This window comes from Notechis scutatus, chromosome 9 (genome assembly GCF_049901735.1).
Source record: "Notechis scutatus isolate UNSWTSFEM ecotype Mainland chromosome 9, rNotScu1.2, whole genome shotgun sequence".
Lineage (NCBI taxonomy): Eukaryota > Metazoa > Chordata > Lepidosauria > Squamata > Elapidae > Notechis > Notechis scutatus.
Genome location: NC_142017.1, coordinates 23,130,830 through 23,147,414, shown reverse-complemented (window position 1 = coordinate 23,147,414; position 16,585 = coordinate 23,130,830). Strand labels below are relative to the sequence as shown.

Sequence of the window (16,585 nt, the reverse complement as noted above, 5' to 3'; positions counted from 1 at the left end):
ATAGTATTTTGAAATGTATAGATGATTCATAAGGTGTTTGAGAAAGTATAATGCAGAATCTGAGAAAAACATATATATTTGTGTTATATACTAGATAGGGAGATTGATATTAAGGTAGAATGAAGGTGGTTAGCTTGAATTATTAACCAGAGGGGACAATTATATTTACAGATAAGGATTGATAAAATGACAAATGTGACAAAAAAGTAATATGAGAAATGACAACAGAAATGAGATGAGAATTTTAGATATTGTAAAATAAGACATGAGAATGTATTAATATAACATGAATTGGAATTGGATAAGATAAGCTTAATATTTAACAATAATAAGGATGATACAATATGAAACTAAACAAATATAATGAACAGGTAACTATGGTCATGTTTGTATTGAGATGTGAAACCTGGAACCACACTGCTTGACAAATGAGAATATTTTATTTTAGAAAATAAAATAAAAGCAGGGAGAAAATTGAATAATGGAATTACTAGGTATGTTTAACTGATATGGTGGTAGGCATTTGGAGAGAGTTTTGAAAGATTGAAAGTAAGCATTGAAGGATTATGAATTAATGTGAAATATATGCATTGAGAGATATAATTGGTATTTTTAATTTTGCCTAAACTAAAACGTATGAGATATTGATGCCACACTGTTAATGTATTGTTGTGCATATGCAGATTGAAATAAAAAATATTTGGGGGGGGAAAATAAACACAGGATGAAATGTCACCAAGTACAGAATTAACCTTCACCAAAAACCAGTTTTAGACCAAAACTCAGAAAGGGTATGTAAGCTCACGTTTGCTAGCCAAGAAGCCTTGCTGAATGTCACTCATCTTGGTTCCCTGTCACTAAAAGCTTTGCTTCATTATTCAATTATTTCTTCAAAGTGCTGATTGTCCAGGGAAGTATTTCCTCCCAACAGCAGTATAAAAATCTTAAAACAACCCTTCCCCTTTAAGAAAGTCAAGCCCCAGAAGCTCCGGAGACAGGAAGTCTAGGCATACTGGCAAGAAATGTAATAAGGGTGGAAAAAAACAAAAGGAGATTGCTTCTAAGTACCAGTTCTCCGAACTGCTTAGAAAGTTAACAAGGGGTTCTATAGAACCGGACAGAACCAGTAGAATCCCACCCCTAATCTATACGAGCCTGAAAACTGCCTCTGGCTTCTGGTGGTGCAGCTATGCCATTGGTTTCTGGTTTCTGCCCATGGAAAGTTGCTTCCACTCACTGTCATGAATGGGAATCTCCAGGGTCCTTTTTTACCACCTGTCCATCTGCTCTTCATTCCTCCCAACCGTTTCCTTCAAGGATCGTTTTCAACGCCTCTCACTTGTTGCAAAAGTAGACCAGGTGGTTTCCAAGAAGAAAGCATTGCATGTCACAACTGCAGACTTTGGTCCAAGGAATTAATAAAAAATAAGCTTTTAATTTATTTTTAAAAATTGTAATATCAATGTTACTTCCATGTGCTATATTTTAGTAAGTGTAAGCCACCAGGGGACCTATCTGTGAAATATTTTAGGAATTGTTAGCAGTTAAAAATCTGGCATGAGACTTGTTGCAGAAGCAGAGTGAAATGGGACTTACTGATTAATTGCAATTAAATGGCTGAGATTTTGTACTGTAGTCACAGAGACGTTGCCTTGTTCAAACCATCCATGGGACTATTTTGTGCATCCTCTGCAGGAACAGCCCTTGAAGAAACAGCTCCTTGCCAAGCCCTTGATATGAGGGGCTTGATTCTTAAGGTTGAGCACCCTCCCGTTGTGCCGGGTGATGGCTCCTGTGTTTTCCATGAAGGCAGCATTCTCTACAGCATGGGCGCCGAAGAGCTTACTCTGGCCTGTGCCTTGGCACCCCCAGTGGACAAAGGTAGAGAGCAGTTGCGCGCGTGGGTAAACTTCCTAAGGGAGGCTGTGCACACATAACATCCAAAAAGAAATTTGGAAATCTCCCCAGCAAGATGTCACTCTAAAATCTCATGCATGGACTTGCTGGTCGTTATGCTATGAGTCCAATCTGAGAAAAGGTCAAATGATCATGAGGACGGCAGGGCATCATATTTCCCCAGACACATTGCAGGAATGATTCCAGGCATTCGGTACTAATGATATCTTCAGTTATTGCCCCGCTTTTCTCCCCAAACTGAAGCAGCTACGCTTTCTCTCAAGGGAGAGAAACTGATTATCCAGTACAAAACTGGAACTGGGGATCCCCCTTGTGCCCCTGTCCTTAGAGCATGCAGACTGGAAGAGCAGCTCACCTGGGGCTGAGTTATGATGCTGAGTGAAGGAAGTGGCCATCCCTGCTCCAGGAGAGGAGGAAGGAGGCCATGGGCTTCATTCCCCGCGAAGGCTGAAGGGAGGGTGAAGAAGGCAGAGTTGGGTAGAAAGGCAGGAGCAGAGGGTCACAGTCTCTTTCCTCCTGCAGATGTCGTTTTTCTGAGCTTCCCTTTAACTCAAGAAGAAATTTTTTATGCCCAGAAGTGCCACGGTTTCCTCACGGATGTCATCTTGGATTCTATAAGACAGAAGGATCCCAAAGAAACCACTGCCAAAGTAGAGCTCCTGGTCCGGAGGTTGTGGGTAAGGAGGGATCTGCTGCTTCCAGCCCAGAGATGCTTTTGCTAGGGTGGCGAGCAAGCGTTGCCCTTTCCGGCATTCCAGCCGCTCCTTCCAAAGGGCTCTTTCAGGACGTTAGGCCTTGCAAAGCAGGGAGCATCAGGTTCTGGCTCTGGAGTTTGTATACCCTCATTTCTTGCAGCGCCTGCAGATCACGGCGAAGGAGTTTGTGGCTGAGCTCCTGAATTCAGCACCCTTTCAAGCTGATGGCTATTCTTATGAGAAGTTGCTGAAGTGGATTGAAGTAAGTGCAAAGGATAGTTGGGCTTCCATCCCCGAGGGAAAGTTTGCCTGTTTTGTGGCCTTCCACTCACAGGGGACAGAGAAATGCCACTTGCAGTGCAGGCCTTGCTTTCAGCCACATGAGGCATGCCCAGGTTGGACAGGGCAGGGGTGGGATTCTACCGGTTCGGCCCAGTTCAGGAAAACCGGTAGTTGTGAAGATCAGCTGGGAGCTAACCAGTTCGCTCCAAAGATCAGGATATTTCCTTCTTTTTTTCCCACCGATCAGCTGTTTTCCAAAGATCGGTTGTGCCGCACGATTTAGAATCTTCTGATTTCTTGCTTTCTAGCTAATCTAAATCACGCGGCACAGCTGATTCCCCCCGCTGTTGCACTGCTCCACCCGGGTGGCTTCCCTGAGGCCCAGGAGGCAAAAAACGGGGTGCAGGAGGGTGCTGTGCCTCCCCATACCCCATTTTTGCTCCCAGGAGGCTTCCCTGAGGCCCAGTGGGGGGGGGGGTGAACCACGCTAACCTAGTCACATGATCACCTGGCCATGCCCACCTAGCCACGCCCACAGAACCGGTAGTTAAAACTTTTGCATCCCATCCCTGGACACGAGTTCAAGCAAGGCAGCTCCAAATGCCACCCACCCACCCTCACCCCATTGGCAGCCCTCAGTTCACCAAAATGGGATTAGTGTAATAAGACGGGGACTGGGTTAGGGACTCTTCTCTCCCCACTGTGAGTTGTGTTGGGGGGGGCGGGGTGCACGAAGGGAGGCTCAGCCAATCTCATTGTACACCTGTTGTACTCTGACAATAAAGGTAATAGTAAGATGTGGCAGTAAAATGGCAGTTTTGGTGGTGGGCTTTTGCTTGGATGAGCATGCATCTGGAAAGCAAACCACTGTGATTCTTGACACCTCCCCCTGAAAAGAGAATGAAACGGGGGGGGGGCATTTCAACTGTCCCCCCAGGAGGCCATTTGTGCAGCTGTTGCCAAGGCTGAGATGTGGCCTTTGACCCAGCAGAAATTGCTAGCGAGCATCTCTGTTTCCTTTCAGTTCACCCTGCCTTTTGCCTGGAAATACAGCTGCTGCATTAACTTGCTTATTAAAAAAGGATACTTTAAATCACTCTCACATTTTGTTATTGGAAAATATTTACAGAACCCTTAATAAAACTGAAGTCTTTTGCTGCAGTTTGTTAGAAGTTTCTTTTTCATTTTGAAATTAACCTGGTAAAATTAAAATGCATGCATCCATAAAATACATGTATAAAATACATACAACGAGATTGGAGGACCCCTGCTCCGGCTGTTTCCATCTGGGTGGTTTCAGAGTTCTCTGGAAGTTGGGTCAGAAGATCCGTTGATGCCGTGTGCCAGGATCCGGTTGGAGGCAAGCCAGAGGGAGGGCCCCAGGGGTCCTACAGTGGGACAATGGGGGGCGAGGGGGGCCGACCAAGTAGGGCTTCTTCAGTTGCTGGTTTCTACAAAACAGGCTTGTCCCTTCTGAGCCAGCGACCCAGGTCTGGAGTCCAGGTGGCCACATTGCCGGAGGCCTCAGTTCCCTCCTCCTGTGCTCTATGGGGGCGGACAAGTGCGGACAACCTGGCATGCACGGAGACCTGCATGAGAAACCGGCTTAGCTGCCTTTCAGGTCCTTCAGTAGCAGCAAGCCATGGCCAGGGGGGAGGGTGGCACTTGAGACTTCTCTTGTTTGCCCTTGGATGCCATGCAGTGGCAGTGAATGGGAGGGGGGCTGCTTGAGGGAAAGCGAAAGTGACTGCTGCTTGGGGAGAGCTTCCTTACCCCCCACCCCCCCCTTGGCTGTATCTCCCCAGAACTGTTTCAAGGCCACCCAGTTGGGAGAAGGTGGCAGCTGCATACCAACCTACCTTTGAATGACCCTTCTCAAAGCATCTTGCTTGAACCTGATTGGTCGGGAGGGTGAGGAGGGCAGTGATGGGAGGAAAATGTTGAACTTGGGGGTTTTGGCATGCAATTCTCCATGCTGGCTATGCAAGGCATAAAACTATACCTTCCTCAGCAAATGAAGCCAAGGATCCTTTCCATTGAGGTTTAAGTTGCAGCAGGTGCCATGAATGGACGGGGCCCAGAAAGACACACTGAAGCTGCAGCCGGTGCTGTTCTGCAGTGGTTCTCCATTAGCTCCTGGATATCCTCCCGGGGCTCATTGTAGGATTTGTTACAGTTTAGTCTTCAGTCACTGACAGATCCAGGAGTCAAGAAGGGTGCCTGGGAATTTTCCTGACAATGGGACAGGCGGTTCCATCTTGTACTGGGCTGAACTTGGGAGACCATTTGTCAGTTTCCTTTTTTTGAGTGGTGGGGTCCGGAACTACACAGGATTATTGCAAATGAACCAGGGCGATATTTTTTTCCCCCTTTGTGAATCATGTTAAACAGCATAGGGCCAAGGGCAGAGCGATGTGGCACTCTACTGATGTCTCCTTCCCAGCTGAACTGAAGCAGGGAACAGGCACTATTGGGAGCCAACTGGGAGCCCAACTGGGAGTATAGACCCTACCAAGCAAGAAGCAGCTAAAGTTAATCTGGCACATTTTTTTTTAGCGAGGTGTCCATGCTGGTTCCTACCGATTCCAACATGCTTAACCGAGTGCTCACAAACGTGCCAAGGAATTGTTTGAAGACCTTTGCGGAGTACAGAAATCAAGTTGCTGGCCCTGTAGTTTCCCAGGCCCTCCCTCCACCTGCTTTTTTTTGGTGGGGGGGTGAGGTGATCTGTTCTCCAGCCTTGCAGGCCCTTCTCCAGGACTGTCCCAAGTTGATGAGCAACTGCAGGAGAGAATCCTCTCGCCCCACCCCCACCCCCGGTCCATCCTCAGCAGCCAGCTCTCTCCTCCAGTGGCACAACCACAATCAGCCACCGCTTCATTTTCCTCACTGGGAAAAACAGGGACAGAATCTCTGGGTTCTGCCTTCTCAACATCACCTCTCTCCACTTCCAGCAGAGTTGCGCTGTCTTTGACTTTCTAACATACCGAAGGTCATTTTTTAGAATACCACATTTTTAAAATTTGCTTTTGTTAACCATCTTATTTTGAGCTTTATTTTTTCAGCTAGTTCCTTCAATTTTTAGGGACTCCCGGTATTATTCTTCCTCTTCCTTGTTCCATCTGTTCATCATTTTCAGCTTCATGTTTATGAATTTCCCAACCTTTGAGGACGTTCTTCCCAAGAACATAAAGCCCGTTTCTGTTTGCCTATCATCTCAAATGCCCCAAAACATCCTCGGGGAAGTAACTGAATGGTGGATGGAAGAAGGAGGGGTTGTAACAAATGTGTGATGCATATTTTTTGCCTATGATTGAGCATGTAGGGCATGGCACTTTTTAAATCCACAGAGTTATTCATCAGCCTCCATTTTAGAGGACTTGCATCTCTCCCTTGTATGATTTAGTACAGGTCTTGGTCTGTGAATTTCCATTTGCACATAAGCCCCCTCAGTGGATTCTCTAGCACACACCCTGGAGCCCACCCTCCTGATGAAGGAGCCGAGGCCCTGTGGACCGAAGACAGCTGGGACATCTTTCTCCATCTTGTGGGATTACAAGTCTGGCCCGGTGGAGATGAACTACTTTATCCCATGCAGCATCTATCTGGATGTCATGAAGACTGTAATGATCTTATTTTCAATTTTTCATTTTTTTTTTCAATTTTTAAAAAAATTTCTTTTCACAATTTTTAAAAATGTTTTCAATTTTTTTTCAATAAAAATATTTTTTTTTATTATAATTCTTTAGAAATTTTTAAATTCTTAATGATCTAAAAGGATAAAAATAAAGATCATGAAAAAAAGATACTTCAAAACAAGGAGGACAATGGTGAAGAAGAGCAACTAAGATGGTAAGGCCTGCAGTCTAAAATATATGAAGTATGGTGGCAGGATTTGGGTATGGCCAGTCTAGAGAAAAGGGGGACTAGGGGTGACATAACAGCAGCATTCCAGTATTTGAGGGGCTGCCACAAAGAAGAAAGGGGGGAACTTCCTAACAGGGAGGACAATTAAGCAGTGGAACAAATTTGCCTTCAGAAGTTATGGAGGTTTTTAAGAAGAGACTGGACAGCCACTTGTCTGACATGGTTATAGGGCCGTGGTGGCAAACCTATAGCACGCAGGCTGGAAGTGCCACACAGAGCCATTTCTGCCAGAGGTCACCGGAACAGACCCACTGTGCATGCCAGTCAGCCAATTGCCGGGTATCTGCTGCGTATGCGCAGGGGGAGACGCGTGCATGTGCAGGGGTGGGTTGTGCTTGAATTGCATTATGGGTGCACGCACGCACTTTCAGCACGTGACGAGAAAAAGATTAGCCATCACTGGTATAGGGCCTTCTGCTAGAATAGGGGGTTGGACTAGAAGACCTCTTAGGTCCCTTCCACCTCTACTCTGATTCTAATCTAAGCAATAAACATGCAGCCAAACAACTGGAAGAAACAACTTTTTATTGAGATTTAAACATAACATTGGTGTTACATATTAGGACATTTAGGACTACATATTAGGACTTTATTTCTAGCAGTAACAATAATTAAAGAACAACCAAAATCAAGGAGTCCCAGAAATATGTGAGATGCTGTGTTCCTGCCAAATTTAGTCTAAGCTTTCTTCAGTTTTTTGTAAGTTCTATAAAAGCCAATAATAGATTAAGGAAAAAATATTTCTGATGTTCCTAAATCCTGTACAGAGGCTCTCTGTGTTGTATTGCACCAAACCGCTGTAATATCTGTTCTCAGAAAGTGAAAATGTTAATTCTTAAATAAATGTATAAAATAAAAGCCATATTTATAGATTGTGAATGGAACAAAGATGTAACTAACATAAAGACAGGAGGTTCACGGAAAGGAGGGGCTACAGCAGCCACCTCTAGTTGTCTCCCCGAGTCCTGTATGCTCAACAAACAACCTAACACTGTGGAACTTGCTTTTAAAATCATTCGTGTGCATCAACTGAACTCAAAAAAAACCAGCTCAACAGGCTGAAAGGTCCGAGTCAGGTGCCTTTATTGTGAACGAGAGGATCAGAGAAAACTCCCAAAGGGGCAGAAACCAATGAACCTTCTCCCTTCAGGTGGAGAATGGAGACCTTGTCCTGCCAAGCAGAACCACGCAGGGCTGCTGTTTTTACCTCGCGGGAAGGCAGGTGGGGTGACCTGGCACTTAGCTTTCTGTGGTACTTGCTTTCAAAATCATCCGTAACCCCCAGGCAAGAAAGCAAGCTAGATTACAAGGTTTAAGGTTCTTGCAGAAATAAGGACATCTGGGTTTTCTTCCCTTCTGCATGTTTATACAATTACTGAAAATCTGGTGTGAACTAAACCTGCCAGCAGCAAGCACTCGGGCCCTTCCCCACCCGCCCCCACCCCTGCCGCCACTCCAGTTGGCCTTTGGGTCCACCACTTGAGCCACCAACCGGCCTTTCTCAGCCACTGCCGCTTCCCTGGGCCCTCAGCTCTCAGACTGCCGGAAGAGGCGGCCTGGCCCTGCTTCCCTCCTGCAGAGCTTGTCAGGAGGATAAGGGCCCATCTGTGTCCTGGGGTCTTCTGACTGCGTTCAAACCTGCAAGACAGCAGCATGTGGGAGATGCACCGGGAGACTCCTGGGCTGCCCCAGCCACCCGGTCCTTGAGGACGCAAGCCTACTCATCCCACCAGGAGCCTGCAGGTGGCCTGCACAGACCATCCTCACCCTATGCCCTGCAGCAGCCATGGGGGCAGGACTCTCGGGAGGGAGGCGTCGGCTTGGCCTGCCCAGCACCATTTGCTTACCGCTGAAACATACTGGTTGCTGGGGAAACAGCCTTCCTCCCTCTCTGTGCAGGTGAAGGAGAATTCGTCTGCTGCTGCCGGAGGGAGAGGGGATCTCCAGTCCTCACCCAAGTTGTGAAGGCAGCTGTCAGAACTGCTGGAGCCGCTTCCAGGCAGGCCCTGGGAAGACTCAGAGCTCTCGGTGGCTACAGGGAAAGAAGAAAACTCTGGGCACCTTGAGAAGAGACAACCCTGGTGCTGAAGGGGAGAAGGGCTTCTTCTCCTGCAGCCCCCCCCCCCCCCACCCTCAGCACCTTTCCTACCTGCCCCCCCTCCTCCTGCCCAGAGGGGCTCCATCCTTGCTCTCTTAAACGGGACTGCACTGAGCAGCTGCGGGGCTGCTGGAAGGAGAAACGGCTCAGCCTTTGCACCACCAAAATGGATCAGTGTGGCCTCCGCCGTGGCCGGCTGCTGCTGCTGCTTTCCTCCAGGATCATTTATCAGCAAGTCAGAAAAGCAGAAGTCACCCCCGGCTCATGGTAGGAATCTACTTTCCATTTCCCTCCACTGGGAACATTCCATGTTTATTCCTAGGCTGTTTCTGTTCTTAGCAAAGTTTAAAAGGAAGCAATCTCATGCCACGATTGCAAAATTGCCTTTGGGCAATGAGTTTTGTCAACCAGGCAGCACCAATCTGATCCGTGTGGCTTCTGACTTCCTCTTCCCTCGTGAAATCTCTGCTGATCTTCCTCTAGCCAGGCTTGCTCCTCTACGCCCCTAGTGCCCCTCTGGTGAGTCGGGGTGGGAGGTGGGGAGCCAAATTAGCTCTCCTGCTAGGAACGAGCGCTGCAGACAAGGGCTGCCCAGTCACGTTGCTGGCACCTCACATTTCCCAGAAAAGTAATGGGTGAACCAAACAGGCACATGGTTGTCTTGCTCCAAGTCAAACTAAGTGCCAGGTGTTTGGTATCAATTCTGCCCGAGGGTCTCGGTAACCTTCCTGCCACAGCCCTGGGCTTGGAAGTCCCTTGGATTCTGCTCCGGCTGCATGAAGGGCCTGAGAAAGCAGCTCACCCAGAAGCCGCCCCAGGGCTTGTCACCCAGTGGGGGGGCTAAATGGACCAGGACGTTTGTCCTTCCGCCATGACACGAAACTAGACCCTGGGACACACAACGTTAGATGAACATCTATTAGCCCATGTTTAGGGTTGAGCCCAAGGCCAGCCACTGAGTCACCCCCAGTATCCCTTTCCTGCTGCTTTGGGAAGTGGCTGCTCAGAAGGCGCTCAGGGAGGTTGGGGCTTCCAAGGCAGAGGCTGGGAACTGAGCTGCTTTGCTCCAGAGGGGGCTGGGTGGCTGTGGTGGCCGTTGCAGGATTAGGCTAACTGAAGAGAGATGCTCCAGGAAATCTCCTGGTGGGCCGTCCTTTCTGAGATGGTGCTAGGGAGGAATGGACTTACTCATAGAGGGCTGACTGCTTGTCTCGTTCTCCATCTCCTCTTCCCCAGCCCGTAAAGGAAGGTTGGTGGGCAGCACTGTAGGCAGCAAGGTCTGATCCAGGTACATGTGCAGGTTGAGAGGCGCAATCCCCGAGCAGGAGGATCGGCTGCCGGCGGACAGAGTGGTCGGAGATCTCTTGAAAGGGTTGGCATGGTCGAAGAGAGACACCGCGATGGAAGCCCGGGTCCTGGCGCCTGCCACAAAGAGAGGAATTCATCACGGAGACCGGGGCCCTCTTGGACGGCCAAAGGGCACCTCGGGAGGAGCACGCGGGGGAGGGGCTCACCTCTGCCTTTCATAATGTAATTGATGGCTCGGTCATGGATGGCAGCCTCGCTAGGCTTGATGTCCAGGAAAGGCTTGTTCCCAATCCCCATGGACAACATCTCCTGCATGCGCACTTCTGGTGAGGAGGAATGGCGGCCATTAAGAAGCGCCATGTGCCCCCCCTCCCCCCAAATCAGGCATTATCTTCCCCCACTCCATCACAATCCTTCCAGGAGTGCAGCCTCCCTCCAAATTCTCCAATTCTTCTAATTTTGCTCCTCCACTGGAACACAACACGCAACTGTCCCCAATCTCTGGATTTCCTACACACCCAGAACCACCTCTATGACAGCAGTGAATATTCCCTTAGTCTGTGAGAATGGAGAATTCTGCTATCCTGCCCTGTGGGAAAGGAAGCTGAAGTGGCCTTGGAAGTTATTGGGCAGTGAGGCCCAAGTGAAGCAGGCAGAAAAGGAAGGGGGGAGGGGCTGCCTGGGGCTGCAGAAGAGATGCAGGCTCCAGGGGATCCACGGCTGCAGGAGGCGTGGACAACATTGGTCAACTAAGAGCATACGTCTAGATGATCTGAACGCACCAGAAAGAAGGTGGCAGTTGCAGAAGGCCTGGGAGTTTGGCAGGCCTTAATTAGGGGATTTTAGCAACAGCTACACACCCCTTTTGGATAGCTACACAGCCGCATTATCAAAAGCAGTACTATTATCAGCATGGAGATAATTAAGCCAAGAAACGGGAGAACAATTAGATGACTAGCCAGATGCCAAGAGCATCTCTGGATAGAGCCAGCACTTTGCTGAAGGCCACCTGTATCATTAACAGGCTAAAACAGTTAATTTCACAGAGGAATTAATGTCTGTCTCTCCTTGATATACATACAATATCCAGAAAAAAAGGCAAAATAAAGAAAATAAAGCCAATGCAAAGCTATGCCTTGTCTGATCAAGCTTCAGAGCTCAGGACAGGGGTGGGGTGGTGGTGGTGGCTCGATGGGATGAAGACTGATTTTTGAGAAAAGGAGACTCGGGTTGAGGTTAACAAGCCCCGGGGGCAGAAGTTAATCCCACACCACACCCCCAAGCAATTAGCTGAGGGCAACCACAAAAGTTTGGCAAAGATTCCAGAGAAGCAAGTCCAAAGAGATCCAAAAGGAAAGTCGGGTGAACTGGTGCACAAATAAGTCAAATGGCGCTTTCGTTTATCATCACACCTTCCCTTCCAGGTAGGATCTCATCAACTGCCATTCACCTAATCAGACCATCTTCATTCCGCTCTATGGCCCCGCCCTCTTTCGTTTTAGTTCCAGGTGGGTCTATAGGCACCGTTAGCAGTCTAGTCTGGATGTAGTCCAGCTCACCCGCCTTGCTTGGGCAACACATTCCCCATGAAAGGGAGGCAGGCCAGAAACGGGAGTTACGGAGCACAGGTGGGCGCAAAAGCAGCTGCAGGAGCAATTTCTGGCTCCTCGCTACCTTCGTCTGGGGAAAGCTGCCAGGGAACGTTGGAGAGCACATCGCTCCCTGCGACCTCCTAACTGCAAGCCGCTGAGAGCAGCCAGAACTCCAAGGAATGGTCAGTGCTGTTCTAACTTTGAATGGTCGCTTTGAATGGTCAGAACCCGAGGACTTGTCCAGCCACTAAATCATATTTCTATATAATGTTTCCTGTTTATTCCCCATGAAGAAACTGCCCCCCCCCCAGATCAGCTCAATACTAGATGCCTCTCCCATCCTGCACGCTCCTCCTGGTCCTGGTCTTGTCCTCTTTCCCAGAACCGCCTCCTGTGAGAACCGTTCCAGGCACTTCCACAAGTCAGAGAACCGCCTGCAGAGGCTTTGCTGGCAGTCCTGGGAGTGTCGAAACACGACAAGGGCAGCACTTGTGCCTTCAACGGAAGAGGAGAACCTGGAGGCAGACTCCCTCCTTTTGGGACCTATTGGCACGAGAAGCTCCGCTTTCCCCTGGCCAAGGCACAGGCCACCCAGCCCCTGCCCCCAGGACCTTACTTAGGGGAGCCCCCTCCGCTCCCTAGGACTCTTCTCACGAGCCCCCCTCCTTATCGGAAAGCAGGTGGAGGAGCTGTGTGGGGACTGGCCTTTGTTGCGGGCAGCTTGTTCCCAGAGGATCCTGGTGATGTCGCTTGTCCAGGCCTGCTTGGCCTCTGGGCTGCTGGCTTGCAGGACGTAGGTGTCCCTGGATTTCCACCTTCTGAACCAGATCTCAAAGCACAGGCCGCTCTCCCCCGAGTTCTCCGTTAGGCCAATTTCTGCCATCTGCCGGGATGAAGAGGAGAGCCCATCATGCATGATGCAGCTGAGGCGGCCTGTGGGGCCAAGGGGCAACTTCCATGGGGGAGGAGGAACAGAACTGGGGTCTAGGACCAGGAAGCCATGTGGCCTGTGAGGCAACCCCTGCCTTGATCCCCTCAGCCGGCCTGGCAGGCTGGACACTGAGCCGCTAAGCGCTCTGAGAAAGTCAGCTCCAGCCCACTTGAGAAGGTAGAACATCTTTCCCTCCAAAGGCCACAAAATGTGAAGATCCATCTAGAAAATGGCAGAAAAGCTGGGCATGGGGCATGATCCTGCACACCCAGGGGCAAGAAAGTGTGTGAGGCAAGCACGAGGGGCTGGAGACCACAGCGCCTTCTCTCGTCTCTCTCTTGTGCAGCCCACCCTACCGGCCGCATCCAGCTGCACCCACTGTGGCAGACCCCCTGGAGAAGTCCTTCCCTTAAAGGAACGCTTGTAGAGGTAGACATCCAGGGCGCCCTCAACTCGCTTGGGCTTGCTGAAGAGGATCAGGTCTTCAAAGAGGAAGACGTGGCGCTGGTACTTCCTTCGGCCCAGGGAAATGCTAAACCCGTCCTGGCGCACCAGCTGTCCCTGCTCTTTGAGGTTCACCTAGGCAGAGGAGCCAGGAAGTCCATTGTTCTTGGGGACCCCCAGAAGAAGGCAGGTCCCCAAAGATGCCCCTGAAGACGAGCAAGGTGAAACCCAGCCTCTTCCCCTTCCCAGAGCTCCTCACAAGCCCAATTCCACATGCCAGTGAGGGGTGGCCTTCGTGGGACTGGAGGGGGGAACTCGGGGAGACCGAAGCCCGGCACCCATTGGCTTCCCCGCTTCTGGGTCAATACATACGTCACAGTTGCGGATCGCATCCATGGCCAGGAGGTCATTGCCATGCTGCAGCTGGAAGCGCACCATCTGCTCCGCCGCCCGCAGGTACGCCAACTCCTGCTCTTGGGCCTCCCCGCCCGTCCTGACGAGGTCTTTGAGGAGCAGGGCATACTTGCTCATGCGCTGGATGGGCTTCAGGAGGTAGGAGGCCAGGTCCATCTTATCTCCCAGCTGCATCTGCTTGAACTGCCAGCCAAGAGAGCAGCCTCAGCAGGAAGGGGCCCCGGAACTCAGGGGGGGCCCCCACTGCACCCTTGGGCAGGGCAGCCCTTGTCCTCTCGGGGAGGTGCCCGACCAACTTACCCGGAAGAAAGCGTTCCCCTGACTGGCCAGCAAGGAGTCGGACTTGGGCTTGTTTTTGCTGTACAAGGCATACATCCCAAACTGGTCCTTCTACGAGAAAGGACAGAAACCCAAACTAAGCGAGGATCTTTTCTCCACCTCCAGGTCCAAGACATCTTTTCAGGTAAGGGGGAAAAGTCAACCACTCTCACTCTCACTCTGTGCTACCCGTGAAAGGATTGACAAAAAGAGACCTCTTTAATTCTACCAGCATGACTGACTTGCTCCAACCTGTCTCCAACCGGACAAAAACCCTTCCAAGACCACTGTAACTATTACGATAGGCCTGACAGAGACACTTCTGTGGGGAGGGTTAAACGTCAATTATTACAAATACCTATTAACATTCTAGCAAATTCATTCATTCCGCGGCAAGAATGACATTATGAAGAGCCAATCTTTTGGGCTCAGAATCAGTTTTATTGCCATGCTGCAAATTTGCTCTGGACTAGACCATCTGGAGCAGCCGCCCGCCCACTTTCTCCTCTCCACTGCGCTGCCACTGCTCCACCCAGGAAGTGCACACACACACACCCCTTACATGTCTCAGGAAGCAATGGCTGACGCGCAGAGGATGGCTGCAGCAGTGCTCCAGTTCTCTCAGGAAATACTGGCTGTGGAAGTTGTACATCTTCTCCAGATTCCCAAAAATGACGCTTCGCTTTCCCCTCAGATCTTGTGGCAGGTCCGCCCGCTCCATTTCAGGGAAATAGTTGCCAAGGATGTAGCGCAAAGATCGCACATACTCCTGCTCGGTCATCACCATCTCCTCCATGATACGCTCCGGTTTGCTGAAATACAGGAAAAGGAGAAGAGTGCATTTGGGTGTGAGGCCTTTCGCTGTATCCGACCTTTGCGTGGCCATCCACACCTCTGAGGGTCAAGAGAGAAGAGCCTTAAAGCTGGCAGCCGACGTCAAATACCAGAGCCAGCCGGCCTTTGTTACGGGAGGAACAAGGGAAAGACGCATCCGCCATATTCCATTCCACCGACCGGAGGCAGCAGCCTCTGTTCTTGGGGGCCATTGGCATTTCTCAGGAAACAGGGCTTGGTAAGATGTGGATAAGGTAATCCAGGGAAGAGGCCAACCGCTGTCTCTGGAAGAACAAGCTCACCTCCTTGGATACCACGAACGGCATGAGACGTTGGCGAGAGGCAGACATCAAGCGATACAATACAAATAAAGAACAGAACTGCTTTGAAGGAGGCACAGAGGCCCCCTCCCCCGTTAAAGCTGCCAGGTGCCCTGCCCATCTATGCTGGACCCTTGTTCTTTCCCCAAAACTGTCCCTCACAGACTCTGGCATGAAGGGCTCCAAGTCTTCCTCCACCTTCAGTCAGGGGCTGGCTGAGAAAGCAGGGCCAACATGCTCTGCGGTCGGGATGACCCTGAGACCAACTTCCTGCTTCATCCACAGCCGGTCCGGGACCAAGTGCCATGACTGGGGAAGCACAGTCCAAACCCACCTGCTCCAGCTCCTTGCCTCCGGCACAAGGCCCCTCAGCCTCGGATCCTCTTGTGGACGGAAGGCAGGCGAGGCAGGTGAGGAGCCGAGGGGCTGTTGGCCTTGCCAGGGCCCACCCACTGGCTCCATGCTGCTGACTTCCAAGCCTTTAATCCAGACTCTGGTGCTGCCACAGTGGCTGGGGCCAGCCCAAGTCCAAGGTCCCTCTGAGCTGGAGAGGTCAACACTCTGGGCCTTCCTCAGTTTCCTTCTGGAGAAGAGCTGGGCAGAGGGAGGGGCTCCCCCATCAGAGAGGCAGCAGGATGGCTTAGGAGTGTCAACAGCCGGCTGGCAAGAGTGGCTGCAAGCAGCCTGGACCAGGCCCTCTCCAGCTCCATCGCAAGGCTCCCCCGTGTTGCCCCCGGGCCACCTGGAAAGCAGACCTGGCCTCTCAGGTAGAGGCACCACACTGGGGACTTTGGCCAGAGGAGCCAAGCAGGGCTCTCCCTCCTCTGCTGGGAGAGGAGGGCCTGGCGGCGGCTGGATCCTCCGCGCAGCTTCCAGCCTCATCTCCAAGCCCTGCTTGGTCCTTTGACACTTGGACCAGACGAGCTGCCACTTCTCAAGAGGATCACCGCTCGGCAGCAGACAGGCCAGCTTCTTCATATTTTGGAACTGGCTGTCACTCATGCCTGGGTGCTGCTCCCGGTAGCTCTGCAGACACCCCACAGCAGCAGAAGAGTTGTCCCCACTGAGGCTGGCAAGGAGCTGCATCCCCTCCTCTGCCCACTTGTACGCCTGCAGGGAGGGACAGAAAGAAAAGCTCACAGGAAAGGAAAAAGTGCTCGGAGACGCCTGGCAAGCTGGAGCAGATTCTCCTGGGGGCTTCCTGGACCCTCCTGGGATCACGGAGGGAGGCTTGCTTGCGGCCCAGGAGGGACCCTAAAGAAGAGACTCTCGTGGCCAAGGGGCTTTTGGCTCTTCCCAGCTCAGCCGGGCTTCTTGCCCCCCCACCCCACAGCCCTCCCTTTCGGCTGCTGGTGGGGCAAGGATTCCAGCCCATGCCACACTTTCCTCGCGGGGCTCAAGAGTTTGGCCCGGGCCAGGAGGGCCTCACCAGCCAAGAGGGGTGGGCTAGCCCCTCCAGCCCCCAGGAGAGGGTAGCAAAGAGCGGGCAGAGAAACGTCCCGGCT

The 16,585-nt window shown here is 51.0% G+C and overlaps 2 protein-coding genes across 2 annotated transcripts in view; one reads left to right on the top strand and one right to left on the bottom strand.

Annotated features, from left to right (window-relative positions):
* KCTD19 (potassium channel tetramerization domain containing 19) overlaps nucleotides 1-4,055 on the top strand; it is a 37,639-nt gene extending 33,584 nt beyond the window's left edge. The window contains exons 14-17 of the mRNA XM_087971864.1: nucleotides 1,696-1,881; nucleotides 2,440-2,594; nucleotides 2,773-2,874; nucleotides 3,919-4,055. Of these exons, the coding sequence (XP_087827990.1) occupies nucleotides 1,696-1,881; nucleotides 2,440-2,594; nucleotides 2,773-2,874; nucleotides 3,919-4,032 (557 nt within the window). The 3' untranslated portion in view covers nucleotides 4,033-4,055. The remainder of the gene's footprint in view (nucleotides 1-1,695; nucleotides 1,882-2,439; nucleotides 2,595-2,772; nucleotides 2,875-3,918) is intronic.
* A 3,280-nt stretch (nucleotides 4,056-7,335) lies between these two features.
* Nucleotides 7,336-16,585, bottom strand: part of PLEKHG4 (pleckstrin homology and RhoGEF domain containing G4) — a 31,149-nt gene continuing 21,899 nt past the window's right edge. The window contains 10 exon segments of the mRNA XM_087971863.1: nucleotides 7,336-8,459; nucleotides 8,669-8,853; nucleotides 10,108-10,341; nucleotides 10,434-10,550; nucleotides 12,525-12,695; nucleotides 13,140-13,329; nucleotides 13,567-13,791; nucleotides 13,909-13,998; nucleotides 14,489-14,738; nucleotides 15,415-16,190. Coding sequence (XP_087827989.1) covers nucleotides 8,454-8,459; nucleotides 8,669-8,853; nucleotides 10,108-10,341; nucleotides 10,434-10,550; nucleotides 12,525-12,695; nucleotides 13,140-13,329; nucleotides 13,567-13,791; nucleotides 13,909-13,998; nucleotides 14,489-14,738; nucleotides 15,415-16,190 — 2,244 coding nt within the window. The 3' untranslated portion in view covers nucleotides 7,336-8,453.